General features: G+C 47.1%; 12 protein-coding genes across 12 annotated transcripts; 6 read left to right on the top strand and 6 right to left on the bottom strand. All coding sequences in view use genetic code 12, as the record gives it.

The window, feature by feature from the left end:
• Positions 1-248: 248 nt before the first annotated feature.
• On the bottom strand, positions 249-1,838 carry LODBEIA_P19950 (uncharacterized protein; the record flags this gene model as incomplete). The annotated part of the gene is made up of 1 exon (XM_066971944.1): positions 249-1,838. The coding sequence occupies one exon, from the start codon at positions 1,836-1,838 to the stop codon at positions 249-251; it is 1,590 nt and encodes a 529-aa protein (XP_066828933.1).
• Positions 1,839-2,359: 521 nt separating this feature from the next.
• LODBEIA_P19940 (uncharacterized protein) lies at positions 2,360-3,532 on the top strand (the record flags this gene model as incomplete). The annotated part of the gene is made up of 1 exon (XM_066971943.1): positions 2,360-3,532. One exon carries the CDS (start codon positions 2,360-2,362, stop codon positions 3,530-3,532), a length of 1,173 nt encoding a protein of 390 aa, XP_066828932.1.
• Positions 3,533-3,768: 236 nt separating this feature from the next.
• Positions 3,769-4,092, top strand: LODBEIA_P19930 (uncharacterized protein; the record flags this gene model as incomplete). Its single annotated transcript, XM_066971942.1, has 1 exon — positions 3,769-4,092. One exon carries the CDS (start codon positions 3,769-3,771, stop codon positions 4,090-4,092), a length of 324 nt encoding a protein of 107 aa, XP_066828931.1.
• An 82-nt stretch (positions 4,093-4,174) lies between these two features.
• Positions 4,175-8,020, bottom strand: LODBEIA_P19920 (uncharacterized protein; the record flags this gene model as incomplete). Its single annotated transcript, XM_066971941.1, has 1 exon — positions 4,175-8,020. The coding sequence occupies one exon, from the start codon at positions 8,018-8,020 to the stop codon at positions 4,175-4,177; it is 3,846 nt and encodes a 1,281-aa protein (XP_066828930.1).
• A 343-nt stretch (positions 8,021-8,363) lies between these two features.
• Positions 8,364-9,191, top strand: LODBEIA_P19910 (uncharacterized protein; the record flags this gene model as incomplete). The annotated part of the gene is made up of 1 exon (XM_066971940.1): positions 8,364-9,191. One exon carries the CDS (start codon positions 8,364-8,366, stop codon positions 9,189-9,191), a length of 828 nt encoding a protein of 275 aa, XP_066828929.1.
• Positions 9,192-9,362: 171 nt separating this feature from the next.
• On the top strand, positions 9,363-10,433 carry LODBEIA_P19900 (uncharacterized protein; the record flags this gene model as incomplete). Its single annotated transcript, XM_066971939.1, has 1 exon — positions 9,363-10,433. One exon carries the CDS (start codon positions 9,363-9,365, stop codon positions 10,431-10,433), a length of 1,071 nt encoding a protein of 356 aa, XP_066828928.1.
• Positions 10,434-10,477: 44 nt separating this feature from the next.
• LODBEIA_P19890 (uncharacterized protein) lies at positions 10,478-11,263 on the bottom strand (the record flags this gene model as incomplete). The annotated part of the gene is made up of 1 exon (XM_066971937.1): positions 10,478-11,263. One exon carries the CDS (start codon positions 11,261-11,263, stop codon positions 10,478-10,480), a length of 786 nt encoding a protein of 261 aa, XP_066828927.1.
• A 686-nt stretch (positions 11,264-11,949) lies between these two features.
• On the top strand, positions 11,950-13,252 carry LODBEIA_P19880 (uncharacterized protein; the record flags this gene model as incomplete). The annotated part of the gene is made up of 2 exons (XM_066971936.1): positions 11,950-11,970; positions 12,134-13,252. 2 exons carry the CDS (start codon positions 11,950-11,952, stop codon positions 13,250-13,252), a joined length of 1,140 nt encoding a protein of 379 aa, XP_066828926.1.
• A 93-nt stretch (positions 13,253-13,345) lies between these two features.
• LODBEIA_P19870 (uncharacterized protein) lies at positions 13,346-15,340 on the bottom strand (the record flags this gene model as incomplete). Its single annotated transcript, XM_066971935.1, has 1 exon — positions 13,346-15,340. The coding sequence occupies one exon, from the start codon at positions 15,338-15,340 to the stop codon at positions 13,346-13,348; it is 1,995 nt and encodes a 664-aa protein (XP_066828925.1).
• Positions 15,341-15,553: 213 nt separating this feature from the next.
• LODBEIA_P19860 (uncharacterized protein) lies at positions 15,554-16,606 on the top strand (the record flags this gene model as incomplete). The annotated part of the gene is made up of 1 exon (XM_066971934.1): positions 15,554-16,606. One exon carries the CDS (start codon positions 15,554-15,556, stop codon positions 16,604-16,606), a length of 1,053 nt encoding a protein of 350 aa, XP_066828924.1.
• Positions 16,607-16,868: 262 nt separating this feature from the next.
• On the bottom strand, positions 16,869-18,923 carry LODBEIA_P19850 (uncharacterized protein; the record flags this gene model as incomplete). Its single annotated transcript, XM_066971933.1, has 1 exon — positions 16,869-18,923. One exon carries the CDS (start codon positions 18,921-18,923, stop codon positions 16,869-16,871), a length of 2,055 nt encoding a protein of 684 aa, XP_066828923.1.
• A 2,469-nt stretch (positions 18,924-21,392) lies between these two features.
• On the bottom strand, positions 21,393-22,949 carry LODBEIA_P19840 (uncharacterized protein; the record flags this gene model as incomplete). The annotated part of the gene is made up of 1 exon (XM_066971932.1): positions 21,393-22,949. The coding sequence occupies one exon, from the start codon at positions 22,947-22,949 to the stop codon at positions 21,393-21,395; it is 1,557 nt and encodes a 518-aa protein (XP_066828922.1).
• Between the last annotated feature and the right edge of the window lie 2,146 nt (positions 22,950-25,095).

Raw genomic sequence — 25,095 nt, 5'->3', positions numbered from 1 at the left:
TTGTTACAATCTTCACGAGAAAACTTCAAGACGCGTTGCCCGTGCGGAGATTTGCACCCATCGTGCCGCCATGTATTATCCCACCATTATCAACAGCAAAAGAGGTTCAAGGTCAAAAGACTCCTCCTCCGTCTGTTCATCGAATGAAGAGGCCATTATCGTTCTTCGTTCTCTGAACATATCGTGTTGGACTACTCGGGGTCAATCAATAGCTATACAAAGATTTCAAATGGTCATATTTTTTAGTTTCATAAATTTGGAATGGCATTCTTCTCCACCTCCACCATCTTCATGTGCACTTCGGAAAACAAGTAGTCGAAAATCTCAATAATCTTCTGGACCAAGTTGAAGTCGTTGGACTTGAGGTTCTTTCTCTTGTGCAATTCGTCAACAAGCAATTTTAAATAAGCAACTTTCTCGTTTTGAGGGATCAACTTTTCGAAATAGCCACAAGTGAACTTGAGCAAACTGGCGGCTAGCTTTTCACTGATCTTGTACGAGTCGTGGTACTCGCGGTTTTCCCTCAATGCATTGATGTATCTGTTCTCGTATAGTTGACGGAGATACAAGACGTTGGGCTCGGAGCCGGGCGAGTTGAAGAGCTTCTTGTTCAACTCGGCTTTTATCTCCTCGATCGGCGAGACAAAGTGGGCTTCGGTAGAGGTGACTTTATCCAAGTGCAGCTTGATGATATCTTTCAACATGGCAATCTCCACTGCCAACTGGTCAATCACGGCACCCAAGTCGTTTTTAACGGCATTCAACCGTTTGACGTATTTGGCCTTGTTCAGAGCTATTTTCTTTTCCAAGTGCTGAACCTCGCTTGACGAGTCTTTGCTTGAATCAGCTTTACCGCGACCGGAATGGCCCTGGCTCTGTCCCTGACTCTGTCCCTGACTCTGTCCCTGACTCTGTCCCTGTCTTTTCAAGTCCTCAATGGTGGCGCCAAGTTTCTTTTCTCTTTCCTTGAGATCGGCAAGGTCCCGCTTGAGATTCTGGTTGCGCTTTTCAAGCTCGGCAACCTTGGCCTTGTCGTCGTTCCTGGCGTTAGCAGCAGCTTTGTCCCTGAGGGATTCATTCTCCAGCGTCAACTGCAATAGTTTCTTTTCATTGGCAGCGAGTTCAATTTGCAACTTGCTGATCCGCGCATCTTGCAGTTCCAATTTCTTGTTCAGATCAGCCTCGAGCGTCTCAAAGTCCTTCTTGCACGCCAACAAGTGCTGCACGGTTTTCCTGGCCTCGCTTGAACTTTCCTCCAACTGTTGCCGGAGCCTTGCATTCTCCTTTTGAATGGCAAAGAGTCTCTCTTCAGCCTCATGGTAGTCGTCAGAATACTTGGTTGCCTGATACTGCGCCGCTTTGACCAGCTTCTTCAACTCTGATAGCTTTTTAAAGACATCTTGTTGCGTCGTTCCATGGAGATTGATGCTCAACTCCTTGCAAAGCGTTTGGGTAAAGTTGGAAATTTCAATTGTTTGGTATGGCGGAGCTACCATCACCATTCCTCCTCTATCAAGCGTCCCAGCACCACCACCAGCGGCACCACCAACACTGCCAGTACATCCCAGAGTTCTAGACTCAGGCAACCTCACAACATTTTGATCAAACGTGACTCGTGAGTTGGGCTTCAAAGTGTTGAACGGGGGCAAGAAACTCGTTTGCGGCTCGGAGGACAAATCCGTGGAGAGCTCGTGACTTGCCTCCAAGTCTTCTTCAGTCACATTGGCCCTGGCTTCTCTTCTCAAGGTAACCTCCGAGGCCATGGAGAGGTAGGCCCGCTTGAGCCTGGGGACTTGTCCCGTGCCAATATTCTCAACGCTGCCATAAGGGCGTGCCATTTTGTGGTCTGGCTCGAGTGAGGTTGGCCTTGGGGGTAAAATAAAAGAAGGTCGAGGACATGGCAGAAGGAAAATATAACGGAGAAATAAATTTAGGGGGGTTTTTATAGCGCCACCTTAACTCGGAAAAATCAACACATCCAAGAAAACGGATAGCAGAGCAGCCCTTGGCGCATTTGCGTGTCATGAAATCGGAAGCCTTTAAAGTCAGCCTACTTTCATGCTCTCGTTACGGCTCAAACAATGTCTATTACCCCCCCCCCTTTTTTTGAACTTGGACCACCTAGGAGAAAGAACTACCGGCCCCCCCCCCCACTCGCCACTCCCCACCTTCTGCCACTCCATTGCGCCTCTTGTAGCCGGCACGATGCTACCAAATGAGCGACAAGCGCAAAAAGTTTTTCCGAAGCATTGACCGTTGTTGCATTGTGCTTTGAGATACGATAGTATCAAACGTCCTTCCGCCGTCACCTGACTCGCCTGATTTACCCCAGAGCCACCAGATTGAAGATAAAAAAACAATGGCCGATCCTGTTACCAGCTACGTCCACCTACTGAACTCAACTGACCAAAATGCTAGTTGCAGCCAAGTAGAAGTCACCGATTTCGTCACCGAAGCCGACCATGCTGGTTTCAGGCTCAAATACCGCTCCAACTCCTACGCTTCCACAGACGCAGCAGCTATTAGTGACCAAGAAGTGCTGCTTCCAACGGTGAAAATCTTGGGAACAGGCGGAACCATTGCCTCAAAAGCCAAGCTGGCTCACGCCACTGCCGACTACGAAGTTGACTTGACGATTGAAGAACTCATCAGCCAAATGCCCGATTTGTCAGGGACGTGCCTCCTTGAGTACGAGCAAGTGTTGAATATCGACTCATCTCAAATCGACCACAAAGAAGTCACAATGTTGCGGAACCAGATTGTCAAAGATCTCCCTCGTTACGACGGTATCGTGATCACCCATGGCACTGATACCCTCGAAGAAACTGCATTCTACATCCAATCGACCATCGATACCGATATCCCCATCGTTTTCAGCGGCAGCATGAGGCCAAGCACGGCCATGTCTTCAGATGGACCCATGAATCTCTACCAAGCAATTGTCATTGCTGCCACGCGCGACAGCCACGGCAGAGGAGTGCTCACCTCTCTCAACGACAGAATAGGCTCGGGCTTCTACATCACCAAGTCAAACGCCAACACCTTGGACACCTTCAAGTCCGTAGGCCAGGGGTACATTGGCACATTTGTCAATAACCAAGTGCGGTTCTTCTTCCCGCCAGCGAAACCGCTCGGCATGACCCTCTTCCAAGTGGCCCCCAATGTCGAGCTCGCCAAAGTGCACATTCTTTACGCCCACCAGGGTTTCGATAACGAGATCATTGAACAGGTGCTCAAAAACACCAAGGCGCGAGGACTCGTGATAGCTACCATGGGCGCAGGCTCGCTTCAGTCAAAGACAAATGCTCTTTTGGCAAGCTTGGTTGATCCTGAGTTCCCCATTGTCTACAGCAAGAGGTCAATGGACGGCATGATCCCCATTGGCGCATTGCCCAAAGTCAACGGCAAACCGTTTGAAAATGCAGTCGCTGGCGGATACTTGAATCCGCAAAAGGCCAGAATATTGCTCCAACTTTGTCTTAATGCTGGCTACGATTTGAACAAGATCAAGAAAGTATTCAGCGGAGTATGAAGAGCTTAATAGACACTATATAGACCACTGAATTATAGATAAACTCAACATAATACACGTTGGACTCGACTTGTTGAAGCAGAGTGGAATGGTTTGGGCCAAGGGCAAGTAGAGAGATGATGAAAAAAAAAAAAATTCGAACCCACTCTGAAAAAATTAGCGACTTTTCTCCCCACACACTGCTCAAGACAAGGCAAACCAAGGAAAACAATAGCATAGCAAAGCAAAGCATAGCAATGGGACTCAACTCAGGACTGGCAAAGATGGACGTTGCACCAGATAAGGCACTGCGTCGGAAATGTTGGGATTCTCGAGACAGGTTTTTCCAATGCCTCAATGACAACCACATTGACAACTCCTTGGATCCAGCAGAACTCCCTAAAGTCAACGAGAAATGTGCAGCCCTCAAGAAACAGTTCGAACTGGATTGCATAGATACTTGGGTCAAATACTTCCAGGAAAAGAGATTCAATGATATAGTGCGGAAGAGGTATATTGCCAAATTGGAGAGCGAAGGAGCCCAGCCTTTGCCGTTCAAAATCGAAGGAGTAAAGAAATAATTGTATACGGAATAGATTTTTTGATTTTTTTGATTTTTAATTCTTGATTGTTTGAATTTTTTTATTTTTTTAATTTGTTTATTCACAAAACAACGATGTCAATTGGTTTCAGGCTTTGGCATTTCCCAAAGTCAAAGATTGTCCTCCATTCATACTCGCCGCGCTCAATGATGGTGAAACTCACATCCATGACTACGCTAGACTGCTGCGGAACCAAGGGACTCATCTTGTGCAAGCTTCCTTCTATTAGTATCTTCCGGTCCGTGGAAACTTGCCGATCAGGGTTGTCGGTATCCGCCAATGGGAGCTGGCGAAGACGCCCTCGAATTTCCTCACTTGAGTCGTTTCGAATGGTGGTGCGGAGAATGTAGTATTCGTCAACTTTCAAATTGCCAGGTTCAACTACTTCCTCATTATTTGACAATAAGTGCGTTTCCACTGTGACGTCATTGCGGACAACAATTCTCGCCATTCTTGGTGTCATTTTGAGTCCTCGGAAATCAACGACCCCCTGCTTCTGCTTTTTACCCTCGACAGTCTTCCATGTTCCCTCCAACTTGTTCAAAATATCCTGTTTCAACCAAAACATTTTTCTCATCTGTTCCTCTTCGGCTTCAGTTAAGCTGTAGTCCTTGATGAATTGCTTTTTCCGAAGCGAAGGGACGGGCTTGCTCTCGACTTGCGTGGAGATTTTCTTCATCGGCAAGATAAACCGTGTGGTTTTGTTATTTTCAATAATATAGTTAACCTTGAATGACTCGTACTTTAAAAAGCACTGTAAATCATCGCTCCAGGAATTTCTCAAGTCCAACACTAGCAAACAATACTCAGCTTCATTGACCTCGTGCAAATTGCAAAACACCTGAGCAGGCTTGACTACGTCAGGGAGATTGCCGTTGAGCATCGTGGCTTTGGAAAACAAGTGGACGATATCGCAACCGACAATTTCAATACTGGGCATAACCGTTACATTCAACGCAATGTCCAACTGCTTGATATAGGATTGCTTGTGCGATCTGTGGGCGTAATCCAATGTGATCCGCAGCTCCTTCATCATCTTTCTACCGGTGACCTCATATTCGATGGTGAGTTCCTCCATGGGCCTGATTGTCTCCCCAATGATGCCCTTGTTTTTGATTTTAAAAGACTTGAAGTTGAGCAACTGCCATTCTACATCGTAAACCTCGGCCGCGTGCAAATTCATCTGCCTGAGCCGTCTGTTTAAAACATCAATGGCGGAATCCCAAAATGAAAATGACAAGTAGTTGATTGATTCGTGCGAATCGTTGACCAAAGTCACGGTAAAATCGACACTTTCGCCTTCCAAAAGCATAACCCAGCCGCTGGAAAGCAGAATTTCTTTCAACTGCAAAGACGGCTGGGGCTTGATCACCGTCAAGGGCAAAGTGCGGTGCAAGGCGCGGGTCTCGAGATCGTGCAGTTTCAAGTTGGCAAACAAAACGTCTATCGCAGCCTCCTTGCTATTATTGTGAGTAGTATCATTATTTGAATTACCATTACCATTAGCATTACCATTGCTATTGCTATTATTGTTGTTATTAGTGTTGTTATTGTGATCATTATTGATATCATTATTTTCAGCCTCGGACTCGAATCGAAACGAGGAATGGACAACCTCCTTGTCAATGATTGGGAAAAACTGTTTTTCGCAACAACAAACCAGCGCATAGAACCCTTCGATCTCCAACTCTCCCACCTCCAATGCTTTGAACGTCACCATGATTTGTTCAACAGAAAATGGCGGAATGACAAGGGTTGGTTTGACTGCTGCAGATCCAAGAGTTGGGGTTTTTTTCGCTGTTCGGAGCTTACTAAACACCGGCGAGTTTATATTTGATGCCGGCTGCTGAAGATTGGCAACTTGGGTTAAATCTTTAAGAGTCACCACTTTGACACCTTTACAGGCAACTTCAAGGTCATTGATCTCGATCTCGAAAGCTAGTGGGTTCTGTAGTGTGACTTTCAACTGATGAAGCTCGTCTTTTACGACAATGCGGTTAACGTGGGTTACCTCAGGCTTGACATTGTAAGGGTCAAAGAATGCTTCCGAGTTACCCTCGGCCGCTTGGCCGTGTTGGTGGTTATGGTTTTCAAATGGCATCATTTGCTCCTTCAATCTTGTTGAAACAAACTTCACCTTGCGGACTAAAAAGGGGTCCCAATAAGGCACTTTGCATGATTTGATGCGCTCTTCAATCTTGGTGCGCAATTTATTCTGGTCGTCGACAGGAAGGCAATGTGAAAATCTGGTCAAGGTCAAGATGCAAAGCCCCGATAACATTTCATCGTCGTTTGAAAGTTCGGCAATGTTTAGCGCCAATTTGAGTACTTGGATCTGTAAAGAGGTCCACCTGCCCTGAGAATGGAGTTTTGCATCGCGAGCTGAACTCTCGGGTGACGCCGTTATCCCATAAAGATGAAAAATTCTTTCCAACAGCTCTTTTACATTTGCAATCTGGTTGTGATTGCCGAGTTTCGGCATTAGTGCTATTAGTTGGAACCTCATGATAAAGGCCTCTTTTCGGTAAAATCGCAAACTGCGATAGACACTGGCAACGAATGAGAATATTTTGCACTGGTCCAAAACATCCAAGTCAACCAATTGGAGCAGAAAGATTTTGTCGATATCGCAAAAGATGTCCTGGTTCAGAAACGCACTTGAGTCGGATGTTTCGCGGTGAAGAACGAGCTCCATGACGGGGTCATCAACAGAACCAACCCTGGTTCCCACCATGAGACCGATTTTGCGCAAGATGCATTCAATGTAGACGACATCGGGCACCATATTCTCTAGATCGGAAGTGCTTTGACTGTAGTAGTAAATCGCCTTTGTGAGGACAATTTTGAGCAACTCATATAGTGATAACGAGTTGATATCCAGGAGTAACGAAAGCGGGAGACTGAATCCGTTTGAGCCCATCGAGTTCCTGGGGGATGCGGCCGATGCTCTAGAGCCGTTTGATTCCACCGACGATCTCCGCACTTTACCGTTGGCGGACTCCATCACCGAGCTTTTGGACACGTTTAGTATGGTGATGATAGATTGGTCGAGCTGGGGCTTTACCCCGACCGATTCCAAAAGGAAAACACTCACTGCCAAGCCTTCCAAGGCGCTTCCAAGCCATAAATAGTCATCATGGCGCTTCAATGACAGGAGACTCTCGGTAAAGCTTGTGATGGCTTCGATATACTCTCCCGCAAGTAGGTGGAAATTGCCCATGAGCTTTGAGTGCCGGCCAGCAAACTTTGATTGTGTTTTGGCCTTTTCCGCAGCCCTGGGCTTCTCGGCGCTAGGTTTGGGCGAATCTCCCGAGCTTCCATTGAACGAAGCTCTAAATGACGTCGAGCCCGCGCTTAGTCGCTTTTGAGCTTGCGTTATCGTCCTAGTGAGAACATGACTATCGGTTATCGACACAGGTGATCTCAACGTGATGGCCGAATACGCCGAGGCGTACTCGCGCAACGATGCTTTAAAAGCGGAAAATATTCGTCGAAGCTGGTCTTCAATCGCCAGCTCCAGACACTCAAAGAAAACGGTATCGTGAACAATAGCTGTCGAGTATAGTTTTTTCAACTGCGAGATATTCTCTTGGTTGCACGCCTCGCTGTCCCCGGTTCCTATTCCAATCCCAATGACAACAAACACCTTGCGAAACGGCTCAAACTCATGCAAATACACTTGGTTCTTGTCTGTTGGCTCCGCCAAAAACTCGGGCAAAACACACCATTCCAGCGCCTGTTTCTCCTCCGGCTGGCTGGCGAGCCAGTTCAGCCAAAGCTCGCATGCCTTGTTCTTTAGAAGAGCGGCAAATCGTCTGAAATTGACAACCGTACAGTCATTGACAGGAACCAAAAGTATCTTGACTTTCGCAGGTGACAAGAAGTTATAGCCGTCATATGAAGTCATGAAATGCCCATAAAAAAACAAAAAAAAAAGCCAAAAAATGTGCGTGAAACCCGAGTTCAGTACAGTCAGCCTCTAGTAGATCTGGTCCTGGTCCTGGTCCTGGTCCTGGTCCTGGTGATTGTAGAGCTGGTGGTGGTGATTTGGCAGCAAAATGTTGAAGTTTCCAACAAACGGTGTCTCCCAAAAGACGTGTACTTTGAACTCTGGTGAGAAAAATATCAAGAGGCAAACTTCCAGCCAGGAGTCGAAGTTGAAGGCAAATACCACCAAACAAGGCGAACCAAGGCCAAGTGAACAGTAGTGAACACCCAGGCTTTCTCCATACGTCAGCAGATATAACGCAATGGCCGGATTGAATTTTGAAAACTACCAAAGAAACCAGTTTCTCACTACAAAGGGGTTTGCCCAGCCAAAGGCAACATCTACAGGGACCACGATTGTCGGATGCCAGTTCAAAGACGGGGTTGTGATTGCGGCCGACACAAGGGCCACTGCGGGGCCAATAGTGGCCGATAAGAACTGCGAGAAGCTACACAGGTTGGCGCCAAAGATTTGGTGTGCCGGCGCAGGCACTGCTGCCGACACCGAGATGGTGACGCAGTTGATTGCCTCGAATTTGGAGTTGCACGCCTTGTCGCAGAACAGACAGCCTCGGGTGATAACGGCGGTGACCATGTTGAAGCAGCATCTTTTCAAGTACCAGGGCCACCTAGGTGCGTATTTGATCGTTGCCGGGGTTGACCCCACAGGCGCCCATTTGTTGTCAGTGCAGGCCCACGGTTCTACCGACGTCGGCAAGTACCAGAGTTTAGGATCGGGCTCGTTGGCCGCGATGGCGATATTGGAGACAAAGTTCAAAGACGACATGACCAGGGAAGAGGCCATTGCGTTGTGCGCCGAGGCAATCGAGGCGGGTATTTGGAACGATTTGGGCTCGGGCTCGAATGTCGATGTCTGTGTGGTGGAAGTCGGCAAAGACGCCCAGTTGATGAGAAACTACATAACGCCCAATGTGAGAATCAAAAAGTGCAAGGACTACAAGTTCCCCAGAGGAACCACCGCCGTGTTGAGACAAAAGATACGGGATATCTGCGACGTTGAAGAGACAGTGGTGACTTTTGGCGAGGGCGGTGACAATGGAGATAGAATGGAAGTAGACGCAACAGCATAAGTCAAATACATACAAGTCAAACAAGCGATTATTGATCATTGGTCTGGTGGATGTAGACATCTCTCTAGAACCTTCTTTTGAATAACGCCGCACGCCGCACGCTTTTTTTTTCAAATATATATCCTCCAACATCAACCACCAAAGTAGTTCTCCCAGTCATCTTCAACAAAAATGGTCGTCAACAACCCCAACAATTGGCACTGGGTGGACAAGAACTGCCTCGTGTGGTCCAAGAAGTACTTTGACGAGAAATTGACTCACTTGTCGGTTGAAGATGACGGCGATCAATGCAGCGCTGAGATCCAAGATGTGTCCTCGGTTGAAGGTGACGTTGACGTTTCGCAAAGAAAAGGTAAGGTCATTTCGCTTTTTGATCTCCGCTTGGTGTTGACCTTCCGTGGCACTACTGCAAAGGACAAGGAGGTGTCTGGGTCCATTACCGTGCCGGAATTGGCATACGATACCGATGAAGACGACTTGATTTTCGACGTTACCGTGTACAATGAGTCGCCGGACAACTCCGGCATCAGGACATTGATCAAGCAAAAGATGATCCCTAAATTGCGTCAACTCTTGGTTCAGTTTGGTCCAGACTTGATCGAGACCAACAGCAGGGACATCCAGCTTGAAAAGGACAAGGTCACTTCGACATATACCAAGGCCAACCAGGAAGAGAAGAGCAGATCTGGTGATACCAAACCAGTGGAGACCAAACCAGTGGAGACCAAACCAGTGGAGACCAGACCAAAGCAAGATGCTGGAGTAGAGCCCAAAAAGAGCAACCTGCAAAAAAAAGCCGAGCAGCCAACTTCTAGCCACGCGCCAAAGTACAATACCACCACGTTGCACATGGAACCAGCATTCAACACCTCGGCAGACCAAATTTACATGACTCTATTGGACGAAGCAAGGATAGCCGCGTGGTCAAGATCGTATCCTATAATCGAAAAGTTCCCACCAAAAGAGGGCTCGAGTTTCAAATTTTTCGGTGGTGCAGTGCAGGGAAAGTTTCTAAAACTTGTGCCAAACGAGCAAATTTTACAGTTGTGGAGGCTAGACGATTGGAAAGCGGGTCATTACGCCGAGTTGGACATGAAGTTGGTTCAAAGCAGCGGTGAAACCAAGTTGATTGTTAAATTCACCGGTATACCCATTGGAGAAGAAGATAGAGTCAGAGACAGATTTGAAGAGATGTACATTAGATCGATCAAGATTACCTTTGGCTTTGGTGCTGTCTTGTAAATGAAAAAAAAAAAGGAATAGAGCAACAAAATATGGAGTCTCATTTATAGTCGATCAATTATTGTTTCAAGTGTCTGTAAACCACCAAAAAGATCCGGTAGCTTTATATCCAACTCGTGTAAATTGCGTTTTTTTAACCCAACGTAGAACAACTCGCTCGACTGGGATCTGCTCGACTCGGGTTTGATCCTCACAAGTTTCTCAAACATGATCCGCATGCGTAGCTCCAACAATTTTTCCTCTGCGCCGTGCCAAACTTTCATCACCAAGTTGCCCTTGTTGTTTTTCAACAGGTCAAACGCCAAAATCATGGCAGCATTGCACAATTCCATGCTTCCCAAATGGTCATAATGGTCATGGCCGGTGCAATTCACCATCATATCGCTGATGATCAAGTCCACTTGCTCCTGAACTCCATTGTCTTTCCGGAAAAACTCCTTGATACGCTCATGAGTCTCTTTTTTCAACAAATCGCCCCTGATATAGCTGCACCCTCTGTAGGGTATAGCTTCGTTGATATCAATGCCCAATATCCTGTAATCGCCAACGCCGCGTTCTTCCAAACATTGCACGGCCACTTGGGTCCACGCACCGGGAGCAAATCCCAAATCGACGACATTCTTGCAATTTTTATGGAAAATCCGACATCGCTGGTTGATTTCAAGCAACTTGAACGCGGCTCTCGACCGGTAAAACTCGCCTCTTTTCTTGGAATTGAAGGGATCGCTGTGCACTTTGTTCAAGTGTTTCTTCAACAGATTCGACTTTTGGCGATGAAACTGCAACCTAGCTCGGACGACATTGCTTTTGCTGCTCAATATCCTATCCATGAAAAAAACACCGCCGCAAGAAAGACCGCACACACACTCACTCTTTCGCTCTGTTTCCTTCTTTCTTTCTTTCTTTCTTGAAGTATGGAATTGGCGAGCCACTAACCTTCCACTAACCGTGATCAACTGCAATAGCTCAAGATATGCTTTGTTTCAAACATACAGATGCACATCCCCTTGCCACCTCCTTTCCCGCATGGTGTCGAAGTTCCGCGATGTTTTTTCTTCCAGCTTCCGAAGCCGCGTTTCCTATTTGGGAGGGCGGTGCGGCGGACCAAACAACTGCAAAAAAACCACCGGTAAGAGCAACAACCCCCCCCTTGCCGTTCGAGATGGCCGTGTAGCCCTATGGAGTGCTTCTGTTGAACCGTGTGGAATTCCATTAGTGACCCAGCCAGCTCGCAGACACATCCAATGCTTCATCTTGGAAACGTCCTTTTCATACTTACCCCCCACGGCCCTTATCTGACGGCTTCTTCTCCACTCAGAAGGCCCTTTATTTTTCAACGGAAAAATTGACCCGATTCGGCAACATTACCCCTTCTCCATGGTTCCAGAAACTCCCCTCCAAATTGCCGATGAGTTTCTATAAAAGGAGCAGCAATCCACTTCCCCGTGTTGAAAGATACTCCGTGCTAATCTTCCTCTAACCTTCCATATCGGACTCACCTCCAAAGCGATATACAATGTCAGACACAGTAGGAAAAGTATGTACTGCCACCGGCCATAGCTTCCTTTTTTCGAAAAATTCCGATTCCAGAGGGGCATATATATATTGGAAAAACCCGCCACCAACAACCCTGATGGTTTTCGAGTTTGGCGTTAGAGTAAAGACATTGTTACTAACCAGTTTCTCCTTGCTTTTCACAGACAATTACCTGTAAAGCCGCAGTGGCATGGGAAGCCAAGAAGCCGTTGAGCATCGAAACCATTGAAGTTGCTCCACCCAAGGCGCACGAAGTGCGTATCAAGATCATCGACACTGGTGTCTGCCACACTGACGCGTACACTTTGAGTGGATTGGACCCCGAGGGAGCTTTCCCCGTGATTTTGGGACACGAAGGTGCCGGAATTGTTGAATCTGTCGGTGAAGGCGTCACCACGGTGAAGCCCGGGGATCACGTGGTTGCCTTGTACACTCCCGAGTGTGGCCAGTGTAAATTCTGCAAGAGTGGCAAGACCAACTTGTGTGGTGCCATTAGAGCCACTCAGGGTAAAGGTGTCATGCCCGATGGAACCTCCAGATTCACTTGCAAGGGTAAGGAATTGTTGCACTTTATGGGGTGCTCGACTTTTTCACAGTACACCGTTGTGGCAGACATCTCGGTTGTTGCCGTCAACCCAAAAGCTCCTTTCGACAAGGCTTGTTTGTTGGGATGTGGTATCACTACTGGTTATGGTGCTGCCACCATCACCGCCAATGTCCAAAAAGGCGACAATGTTGCTGTTTTCGGTGCTGGTTGCGTTGGCTTGTCGGTGATTCAAGGTTGTAAAGAACGAGGATGTGCCAAGATTATCGTGGTTGACATTAGCGATAAGAAGGAAGAATGGGCATTCAAATTCGGGGCTACTGACTTTGTCAATCCTACCAAATTGGCCGAAGGAGAAAACATAGTTCTGAAGTTGATTGACATGACCGATGGCGGGTGCGATTACACGTTTGACTGTACCGGTAACGTCAATGTCATGAGAGACGCCTTGGAGGCGTGCCACAAGGGTTGGGGCCAGTCGATCATTATTGGTGTTGCGCCAGCTGGCAAGGAGATTCAAACTAGACCATTCCAATTGGTCACGGGAAGAGTCTGGAGAGGTGCCGCTTTTGGTGGTGTCAAGGGTAGATCCCAATTGCCAGGAATCGTTGACGATTACTTGGACGGTAAGTTGAAAGTGGAGGAGTTTATCACTCACAAGCACGACTTGGATGCGATCAATACTGCTTTCGACGACATGCACAAGGGAGACTGTATCAGAGCCGTGGTCAAGTTATGACTATCCTCCAAGTTATAACTGCTTGAATTATATGGACAAAGAAATGATATAAATGTGTGTAGGTTACTTTATTGTTGTTGTTATATAGTTGAGCTAGTCTATTTCAATATTGCTATGATTGTCTACTGAATTGTCATCGTCATCGTCATCGTCATCGTCGTCGTCGTCGCTCTCTTCGATACCGATTTCTTCTTCTTCTTCTTCGTCATCATCGTCATCGCTGTCAACATAGTCATCTACTCCTTCTTCATCTAGATCCACCTCCACGTCTTCAATCTCGCCGTTAAATCGCGCATCGTCCAAATCTTCAATATACTCAACGGCTCCCTCTTCATCTACTTCACCCGCAGCGTCATTTTCGCCATCACCAGCCATTTTCTTTAAACTAGTAGCATCATACAACAAGTTCAACCTCCCCTTCAACTCCAACAACCGGGGCAACGTGTCAGCTTTACGAGCCAACACCGAGTGCAACGCAAATAACTTTGAATTCAAATTGGGCAAACTAGCAATGGTCAACCCGTGGATGACCAAGATCCACTGGATCCAGTAATTCAACTGGTCAAACCTCGACGCCTGACGCTGGATCTTTTCGCTCAATTTCTCAAGCAATATCACCGACATATACGGGTTTAATCGCGTAATGGTGTTTTTGATTGTTTGCGGGTCGTTATTCTGCAACACCGTCTCCAACAACGTTTGGTCGTTGTTGGTCAACGACTGCGACAAGATCACGGATAACGAGATCCCGTTCCTGTTGTCCTCCAATTTCAGTTTCCTTTGCGGATTCAGTTTCTGCTTAACGGCAAGCTTCTCCAATTTTTCAGCCATGCTCTCCTCCATTTCTCCTTCATTTTCTTCCCCTCCATCCTTCTCGTCTCCACTCTCGCGGTCTAAATTTCGCACATGGGTTCCATCAGCTACAACAGCATGGCTTTCATTATAAAGTTTCGCCGCGGCAGCATCGTGTCCGTAGCTCTGCGCCGCACTGACGCTTTTCAAATCGGCCTTGCTTTTGAATATCGTCTTGCTTCCATCGATCATATAGTTTCCAACCTCATCGACCCACCGCAAGGTGTCGAAATGGGAAATAGTGGCATTTTCCAACCACGTAAACAACAAATTATCCTCGGCAACCGCCACGGCATTGATGAAAATATTTGCATCTTGCGGACTCTTGATTTCATTCTCCAGACGCGAGATCTTGAGCGTGCCCATAGCAGGTCTCGACACGGCACTCATCTGCTTCCTCTTCTTCTTGGAACTCGGCAACGTTGGCGGCTGAGTAGCCTCGCTCAAAAAGCCATTAAACACCTCAACTTGCCCGTTTTCATTAATGGCAGCCAACACCGATTTGCCCAGCAGGTTGGTTCCGCAGCTCAAACTCACTACCGAGGCAGACGCGACGAAAATGGCACGGGTGGTGGTTTTATCAAGCGAGTACAAGTTGATGAACCGGTCTCCCTTGGCGCTTGTGATGAACAAGTCCTGCGCGATTATGTTAGTTATACTGCTCACAGGTTGAATGTGACCAGGGAACGTCCTCTCCACGCTTCTGTTTTTCAAATTCCACAAGTAGATGGAATTAGCCCCCAAGAGCAAATGCGGCTCTTGGTGGTATATGCAGCTGGAAATTTGGTTTATCGCATCAACAGACTCGATAACGTCGCCCACTTTGAACTGCTGAAGTAGCTTATACGAAATGACATCCCACTCATATATATTGCCATCGACATCGCTCGACCACCCAGTGGACGTTACCGCTGAATAATGGAACGCGAGAGCGGCAACGTTTTTCGACAATCCCGTGGTGAGCTCACCCACAATGTCATTGGTTTGAGGCGAGTAGATGAGAATGGTACCCTTTACCAAGCACACGGCTATGAATAACGAGACTGCCAGCCCCGTGTCTATCCAGCTTATACTGGTGACTTTGTTTGATTTGTCTAGTTTGAAAGATGCATTCAATGACGACTGCGACGGCGACACCGATTGCACTTGTATTTGGTGGGTATCGAGGGATACAACAACCGAGGCAAAATATCTATTACTTGGATCAAACTTGGCATCTAGGATGGGGCCAGACATGCTTTCTCGTGGGCTCTTGAATGAATGAGGTTGTCTTGATCTGTTTGGTGATGATGAGCGATGAGAAGGAACTTTTCACTCTTGAAATTTGCCCATTTGGTAGCGCCGCAGAGGCAAATTATCAACCGTTACCAGACCTCCTCAAAACCTCAACTGAGCACCACCCATACAGTGACCAATCAGCTGATATACGCCGCCTTCCCCCATTCAAAGATGTCACCGCAGAGCCTTCCGAAACTACCGCAGGAGGTCAACAAGCTAATAACCAACGAAATAAATTTGGAAATAATGCTCAAGCACAAAGAGCTCGAACTAGCCCAAGCAGAAACGCAGAAAATCCAAGATGAAATCCGCAAGCTCCAACAAGTCATAACAGACCCAGAGCCAGCTCCCCCGGACCCACGACCACAACTCCACCACAACAACCCATTCCACCACACCTACGATCACCACAACCCGCACCACCCTCATCATCATGTCATCCCGCCATCTCATCCACAACGCAGCGGATTATCGCTCGCGCCAGCGCAACACCAACAAGACCCCAACGCCACGCACTACCGCACCCGTCTGACGACCTCGGGATGTCTATACCAGCGCGCAGATGGCGTCATTGTGAAAATCACATGTCCAGACTGCCAGCGATCGAATTTTTTATCCGTGCAGGGTTTTTTGAACCATTGTCGGATTGCACACGCGAAGGATTACATGAGTCAAGAAGCTGCTGCGCAGCAGTGTGGCGAAGTTATTGATTACGATATGCCTGTGCCTGTGAGCTCGACTCCTAACGCTTATACGTATCCCGTGAAGGAGAAACGAAGCCAGAGTCCTCCTACCACAACCCCCAACAACGCCAACACGGCCGCAACGGCAAGCACGCCAGCAGCGAAGTCGAATGAGTTGTTGAAGAAGTTGATCAAGCAGGGTAAGATGGACAAATCCAAGTTTGAAGCGTTGGTGAGTGAAACGAAGCAGCACGTGCTCAACGCGCACTTGTTCGACGGCGAAGTCGACGACGACAACGACGATGATCGAAATGAAGCAGGTGAGGAACAAGTGAAATCCGGCGTCGTCGCTAAGGATTCTTCACCGGGCGATGGTGGTGGTGGTGACTCCTCGAGCCACGTGATCCTGCCTAACCGCGAGAGAAAGAGACGTCAATCACGCGGCGGCATCAACATCAAGATGGACTTGAATGGCGAAGACGCGGCAGTCGCCGAAGATGACGAAGTTGAGTCGCCACAAGAGAAGAAATTGAAAAAGTAAACGTGTATAATGCAAGTATCTAATGAATTCGATGACCCCATCTTGAAAATCGACACTCTTCCAGAACACGTGATTCACGCATTTCAATGCTAATTTCAAATTCAAAATACAACTAAACAAACCTATTTCATAAGACAAGAACACTAGAGGATGTCTACGGGCAAAAATAACAACAAAGAACAACAACAAGAACAGGCATGTCAACAATCAAACAATCACTATAATCCAGAAAGAAAAAGTTATGTGTGGGTTTTTTTTTTTTTTACTTATCACCATATGCCTTCTTAATCTCATCGCCATAGGCTTTCAGAATCTTCTTTCTCTGTAATTTCTGAGCACTAGAGATGAACCCATTAGCAGGCGTCCATTCATCATGAACAATGACAATCGACTCCAACAACTCGATACCTTTCAAGCCTTGTCCCTTGCCTGTTTCCAACAAACTCTCCAAAAACTTCTTCACCAACTTCTTGTCGTCGTAATCTGTCAGCTCGTCAAAGCCCATCATCTTCAAAAATGGCTCAACGGGAACAACAATGGCAACGGGCTTGACTTTCGACTGGTCGGCGTAAACGCAAATGTTCTGCACCAAGGGGTTGGATCTGTAGATCGATTCTAGTTTTTCTAAAGCAATGTATTCTCCATTAAGGGTCTTGACCAAATTCTTCTTTCTGTCAATGATTTTAAGGGTACCGTTTGCTGCCCATTCACCAATGTCACCCGTCTTGAACCATCCGTCGTCGGTGAATGCATCCTTGGTTTCCTGTTCGTTTTTGTAGTACTCGCTAACAACGGGACCGCCTTTAAGGAGAATTTCACCTTGGTTGTTTTTGGCGAAATAACCGGCATCTGGCACGTCAATCAACTTGGCAGTAACAGAGCCAACCAAAGTTCCCAATGAGCCGTACTCAATGTTTCTAAACTCAACAATGGTACCATTGGCACAGGTTTCCGTCAAACCATAGCCCAACAACATGGGAGCAATCAACGTGGAAACAAACACTTGCGCGTCAATCGAGATTGGCGAACCACCATTCAAGACATAACGTAAACGGCCACCAGTAGCCGCCTTGACTTTTTTAAAAATCACGTCAAATAATGATCCACCGGGAATGTGGTACTTGTGCATGGCTGCTTTGGCATTGAAAGCACCCCAAAAGAGTTTTTGTTGTAAAGGTGAAGCCAACTTCACCTTGGCCAAAACTCCCTTTCTAACCGATTCCCAAACTGCGGCAACACCAACCATAATCGTTGGCTTAAACTCAATCAAGTCTGGTTGGCAGTTTCGTACAGAGGCCTCGGTCAAGGTCTTGACGTTGGCGTAACCCAAGGGGACACCCCACCAAAACACAATCAACTCGAAAGCCAACTCGAAAATGTGGGCCAAGGGCAAAAAGGCCACCACCGAGTCGCCCGAGCCAACCAAGTCGCGGCCGGCATTTGTCGAGATACCACCCACAGCGGCCAAGACATTGCCATTGGTGATGCAGACACCCTTGGGGTCACCCGTAGAGCCCGAAGTGTACATGATGCATGCCAAGTCTTGAGGCTTGGGAAAGTTCAATTCAACTTTGGATTTTTCACCCAAAGCCACAACATCGTCATAAGAGATAATTTTCAAATTAGGGTTGACTTCTAATAATTTGGTGGTGGCGTTTTTAGCATCTTGGTACAACTTTCCCCCTTGTCTCGAGTCGGTGGAGTCAATGGGTTCAGCGTGGATGATGTATTTGACATTGGTGGCCTTTTTCAAGGGGTTAGCCAAGGAGGCCAACAAGCCGTTATCGGTGAAAATAGCGTCGGCTTCAGTTTGGACCAACGAGTGGGTCAAACCGGACTCGCCCAAGGTGTCATAAGCAGTCACAATGGGGATATTTTCAAAACTCGAGGCCAAAAACGATTGCATCCACAAGTGCGAAGTCTGAGCGTAAACCATGAGTTTTGAAGCCTGGTTTGGCTTCAATCCCAACTCAATCAAGCCCTTGGCGTAGTTTTTAACTCTGGCTAACAAGTCGGGGTAGCTGATGTAGTTGTAGGGCCCCAATTCGTAATAAGTCCAATTCTTGTCAATCTCCTTGGTTTCGCCATCAATTGTCTTTTTAACCTTTTTTGTTTCCACGTGGATGTCTTTAAGGTCTCTCCATGCCATGGCGGGCTTGTTGCCGTTGCGCTTGAAGCACTCCTCGACAAACTCGGGCAAAGTGGTAGCCTTGGAGTCCTGGGGTCTTTCCACGGCGGCATCTCTCTGAGCAGCTTTTCTTCTTGGGGCGGTTTCGCCTGGTCTAGCTTCGCCTACAGCTACAGTTAATGGAGCCATGCTTGATCAAGAAATTCAAATAGTGGGTAGTATTAAAAGACTAGTATGTGTGGAGTCCGTAAGATGGAGTCGAGGGCGCAATTGCTGGAAATTATCTCCGATGATTATTGACAATTGAGGCGGGGAAGTCTGAACGAGTCTGGTGGAGGCTGGTTTGCAATGGGACGAGACTTGGTAAAAAAAAAACAATCACGACACTGGAGGGGGGGGTGAGGGTGGCTCTAGCACTGGATGAATGCTTTTCGCTGGTGTCGTTGTCGAAGTTGTTGTAAAACGGAGTGGTAAGAAGCAGCAAGTAGAAGAGGGGATTTCCCGCAATCTTTATATACTCCTCTCCTCTAACAACCACCACAGAGGGAGAGACAAAGCTTATTGCGAGTGTGGGTTGGGGGGGCTGGGCTACCAGTTGCACATGCAAATACTACATCTTGACGTAAACCACCACCAATGGACCCAGCCAGTTGGCTTTAACAGCCAATTGCACTCTCCGGAGGGCGCCCCTTCTGGACGGGATATAGGGAGAGTACGGGGGGTCTGCTTATGACCTGTCATGAGCCTTTCTTCCGTGTATTTAGGGGGAGGGCAAAGGCGGAAAGTAACGTGGTAAACTCTCACTTTCTAACTCTCTTTCTTGAATCGGGAATTTCTTGGTGTCTTTACGAAGAAAATCGCAGGCCAAGAAGACGTCTGAGGTGACGAAGATGACGAGGACGAAGATGACGAGGACGAAGATGACGAAGGGGATCAGGAGCCAGAGTGAGACAGGCGAGGCCGAGGGAGGGGAATTTGCCCGTGCAATTGCAGCAGCAGCAGCAGGTGCTGCTGCAATTGCAGACTCAACGTGGCTCTGGCCCTCTCCTCTCCTTGCCTCTTCTGGCTAGCTCGTGGGCCGATTGGTCGACTGCTTGTGGTTCGTCGCTTGGTTGGTTGGTCCTGGCTGATTGTCGTCATGTCAGCTCGTGACTTCTAGCGAGGTTGAAAAGATAGACGCTACCAAGTGTGGCCATCATTTTTTGTTGAGGCCTCCTGCGAGTAGTGTGATAATTTTAAATTATACTTGCCGCCCATCACCACCATCACCGCCACCACTATCAGCACCAAGAACAACACCACTCGTTGAATTACCTTGCTAGCAGGGGGGGGGGGGGGGAGAAAGAGGAGTGAGAAGCGGAGTAAGAGGAGAAGGAGCGAGACGTGTAAGAGGGGTAGATAAGCAGAACCTGATGATAAAGCAGAGTCTCTCTTTGACCAACTTTTTTAAACCTACCCGGCCTGCAACTCTAAACCCTCACCAGAGTCATAGCGCCATCTTGTCATCAGCAGCTAACTCACATCGGGTCAGGCTGTAGATAGCTGTGGATAGGAGTGGCAGGAGGCTGTTATTATTACTGCAAAAGGCTCGGTTGGGTCCACTTTAGGCGTGTAGCGATGATGACGATAGATGATCCTCTCCTCTCGTCTCCGCTTGCACTTCAAAGGCAAGGGCATCCCATGTCACGTCTTTTCTCCTGGCACGTGACTCGCCCCCACACTTGTCTCTCTCTACAGGTGTCACGTGCCTCAGCTCTCCGCAGACCAAACTCTAACCACGAGACTAAAGTTTACGCCAGTGCAACAAAACCAACCACCCCACACCGAAAGTCACAAGCAATCAGCCCTCCCAAATCCCAATGCAGCCATAGTGGACCCAAATGGACCCAGTAGACCCTCTATGCTAGTTTGAATACCAGCTAGACAGCATAGAAAAAGAACACACGGTGCTTACCACGCCTTGCGCAAAGTCCCTCTCCCTCTCCCTCTAATAATTTTCCTCGTAAATCAACTCCGGTTTGTTCCGTGTAACTAGCCACGTATATGCAATAGGCAACTGCAACGTAACCCACTACAGGGTTCAACTTTGAAATTGAAATTGCCTAGAACGGAAAGGGCAAACTTTGTGTGTCACGTGATATAGGTCACGTGCCGCTCGCCGTAAAAATATAATAACAACCTAACCCCTGCGATCGGGGTTAGGCTATTATTAGTCAGCGCTTACGAAGCACGGCCGACTTTTTTTTTTGTTGGGTTTCTGCTTTGAGTAAAAATTGGTAGCGTGGCGGTGGGGCTCTTATATGCAGGATTGTCTTTTCGATATATACAAGCTTATCTGCAGCCTTGAGAAATATCACCACCAACGAATTTTTACAACCAAATTGCCACTTCATGACACGCTGTAAAATTTGAGTGGTTTTACTTCAAACCAAGTGCAAGTAGCCTTTGGTTAGGCAATATGCTGCTGCTATCTTTGCAAATGTGGTTGTTCAGCAGTAAGGGAACACCGCCGAGAGGGACCACCGCCGAGAGAGACTACGTTGCACGTTTCCTTCAGTTCAAATCCTATGTCTCTGTCATCAACGGTTTATTAATACCTCGATAGCAGAGAGCTCTATCTATAAATTATACATACCTTATATTTCTCTCTTTTTGTTCCTACACCAATCTCTCCTCGAATCTCAACTCGTTGTTAATAGGCAATCCCACCAACAACCTCAACAAGTTCTCCAACGCTTGTCTCTGCTTGTTCAACCCATTGATTGGCTTGAACCCAGGTCTGCTCAAGGGGGCCTTCAACCAATAACTCAACAAGGTCAAGACAGCGTAAAAGTCATGGTACTCGCCCTCGTCGACTTTTTTGTAATTGACTCTCGACAAAAACTCAGACACGACAACCAAGTCAATAATCAAGGGCGTAGCCAATAAGGAATCCTCACAGACATTGTGGATACTGATCTTGTTGTGGCCTCCGAGCATCAACTCCGAGTAGTACTCGTCCATGGCAACTTTCGAGTCTCCCACAGCGGGCAAATACTTGATAACAATACAGTGGTCGACTTTGTCGCCACTCTCCTTATTGTAAAGAATCTCGTTGCTCTCAATCATGTCGTCAACGACGGACTGCTTGGAGATCTCCTTGGATCTAAACTGCTGGGGTGCCGACAAGTTGTACCCGTCGTTGTTACCCAAGTGGTTATACGAGGCAATCGAGATGGGCTTGATACCAGCATCAACCAAAAACTGAGCCAAGACCGATTTGATCTTGGTCTGGCCCGATTTGAAATCGTCTCCACCAATAAACGACTTGTGCTTCTCAGCTAATTCAATAACACCAGGAACAAATGTATTTTGAGGCGAGCCATTGATATAAGGAACTTTTTCCAAAATAGACGCAACGGCAAAGATAGTCGAAGGCGCAATCTCGTCATGACTAGACTTGATCGACTCAAGCAAGTTATCAGCAGTATCGTTAACTTTTGGCAACACGTCAGCATATCTTTCAGTATTTGCAGTCCACAACACAATCACCTTGTCCAACTTGTTCTTGGCTTTAAAGTCTCTGATATCCTGTCTAATCTTTTCAACGTCTTTCCACTTGTCGCCAGTAGTCAACTCACCAGCTTCATTCTTGTTGAACACGTTATCAGCCCTGGTACCCTGGTTAGCAGCAATAAAATCAGGATAGTAGATACTCTCCATGGGCTTCTTATCTTCCAAATAAGGGTACAATTGCTTTTGCAAAGTGACATCCAAGACCTTGGCTCTCTTCATAGCCTGGTCCAAAGTCAACCCACTGATATCCCATCCATCAACAACCAAATCATTAGGGTTAACAAATGGAACAATGGCGTTAAATGGAGCGTAAACATCGTTACCTTGCTTGTCAACACCAATCTTGACCGTAGAACTTTGAGTCACCGAACCATAGTAATTGGGCTTCACCACTCCCTCTTTATTTTCAAACGAAATTCCGTGCTTGTTAGCCAAGATCGAGCCAACCAACGTGGTACCATTGTTACCGCCCAAACCAACCAACAACAAACCGACTTTAGGCACCGTCAAGTCCAATTTAAACTCATAGTCAACCGCAGTTGGAGTCACGTGGATCTTTCCATCTGCATCCTTTTCAACCAACGAGTTTTCGTAAGTGAACTTGGTGTACAAGTGGTTATCTTTAGTAGTAGCTTTAGAAGACTTGAAATCAATCGACATGCTGCAATTCTGGAAAGTATACTTCAAACTATGAAGAAGAAGGAAACTAGTTGAAAAAAAGAGCAAAAAAGAGAGAAAAGAAACAGAGGTGGGAGTTCGGGGAAACGCCCCAGTGTCGAAAACTGACGCCCTTTTATATTCGCCGAAATTCTGCCGGGGGCCTCTTTTTTTTTCACACTGCTGTTGTTGTTGTTTTTTATATTGGGCGGTTTCTTTTCCCAATGCGGAAACTACTGCGGCACGAAGCTCCACCACGATCACAGGCACGCATCCACACCTACATATATTAGCGCCCCCTCCCTCGGGCCGGTTCCTCGTTCCCTGTGTGTCCCTATTTTCGCCGTGAATTTTTTTTATCATTGTTGGCGCTGAAAGTTTTAATGTTTGACGTCGAGCCAGAGCAATCACCAAGCACCAAGCACCGAGACAGGAAACCAACAGTGGCTTTGAAAAGCGCGTTCAGTGTGTGGAGGTGGGTTACTCCTTGGAGCTGTCCTTAGCGTCAATCTCAACCAATTGAATAGCAGACTGCCCGGGTGAGTGCACCCTTTGGGAAAATCCTAAATGCGAACAGCGCGGAGACACGTGAGACGAGATGATTTACCCAACGCTCGATACCTGCGGAAACTTACTGTTGCTGTACCCCGAATTGAAGTCCGCTACAATGGTGCACCACTAGAGTAAGTTCCCCCTGCATTAAAGCGGAGACTACGTGGAGAGTGAGCCCGTGTTTGCAGTGAATATCTGACATCGAGTCGATGTCGGACGTATACATCCGTGTCACGTGCGGATGCACCTTAATTTCCACGCGCTGAAATTTTCGCCGAAATCAGTTGTTGCTGTTTCCGGCTACAAAACTGCCACTAGCTACCCAAAAAAAAAAGAAGGATTTCAATGAAAAAAATCATAGTACTCTGACTGAAATTTGTTGAAATCCTCTAGTGTTTATTCGACGCCAGTTTTAAGCTTGTGACGCTGACATTTCCCAATTCATTTACAGCATGGGGCTTTACCCTCGACGCTATATAACATGTATTTGTAGTTTGTAAGCAGGTCAAGATTTGTTAACCGCTGAAAATGGAGCTTGCGGTTGAAATGTTTGTCAATTGAACACTAGCTGCTGCTGTTGCTATCCAGACCGGTTTCCCAATGTTTCTAAAATCTGATTTTGCTACCTTTTGTAGCACTCGCAAGTTTTTGCTGCAAATTGTTGCGAAAAAGGGAGAAGCTTTTGACCCCTCCTAGCATTTCTGCAAAGAAACTCAAACGATAGAGACCAGAGAGTGCATCGGGTTTTTTTCAAATCTCCTTGCCATATCACCACGCTTTTAACAGCTTTAGTGGGAAACACGCACCCGATGCTTCCTCTGTTTTCCATCGCTTTTAATGTGCGAACAAACTGCAAGTTCACCACGAGGCGCCACTCAAAACCTTTTTATCTCTCTGGACATCATTAGAGAAGGAAGAAGCCAACGAGCTTCTCCCGGCCCCATTTGACATCAACCAGCAGTCCAAAAAAAAAAAAACTCCCACCAAACGTCTGCATTCGTAAATAAAGTTTACGAAAACGTCTTATGTATGAGCCACGATTAAGTAGAAACTCAACCATAGACTCTGGCATCGTGCCATTCGAGTACCGGGTTTACAAATTGCCGAGATCCTACAAAACCAGTTTACGAAAAATAACGCACACCCCCAACCGCTAATTTTTTGAAACGTTTTCGCTAAGTATGGTTGACCTAGCCATGCGGTTGCTTACCCATGGGGAGAATCTTGCATTACTACACCAATGCAGCGAACAAAGCAAGCTATCGCTCCTCGTAAGCAAAGCGCATCGGCGCAAAACCGCCCCTAATTTTTGTTTCCTCCCTCTCCTCATAACCTGAACTGGGCTATGACAAAACACATGCGCCTGATCCTTTAATTCTCTTCCCTCCGTTGCATTATCTGGTTGAATCTGGCATAGAACAGGCAGTATTGGCGGTTAAAACGGTGATGGTGCTGGTTCAAAAGCCTTGATCGGGACCAAATTCCATGAGCCATTTGCAGCTGCTGCGAAAAATATTAAATTTTTTTTTTTGTGGTTGCGAAATTTTGTCTCTGGGGGTGGGTGAAAGCGAAACCGTGGAGATGCCATCAGGCAGTT

The sequence above is a fragment of the Lodderomyces beijingensis genome, assembly GCF_963989305.1.
Source record: "Lodderomyces beijingensis strain CBS 14171 genome assembly, chromosome: 2".
In the NCBI taxonomy this organism is placed as follows: Eukaryota; Fungi; Ascomycota; class Pichiomycetes; order Serinales; family Debaryomycetaceae; genus Lodderomyces; species Lodderomyces beijingensis.
This window is presented reverse-complemented; position numbering and strand designations above follow the sequence as displayed.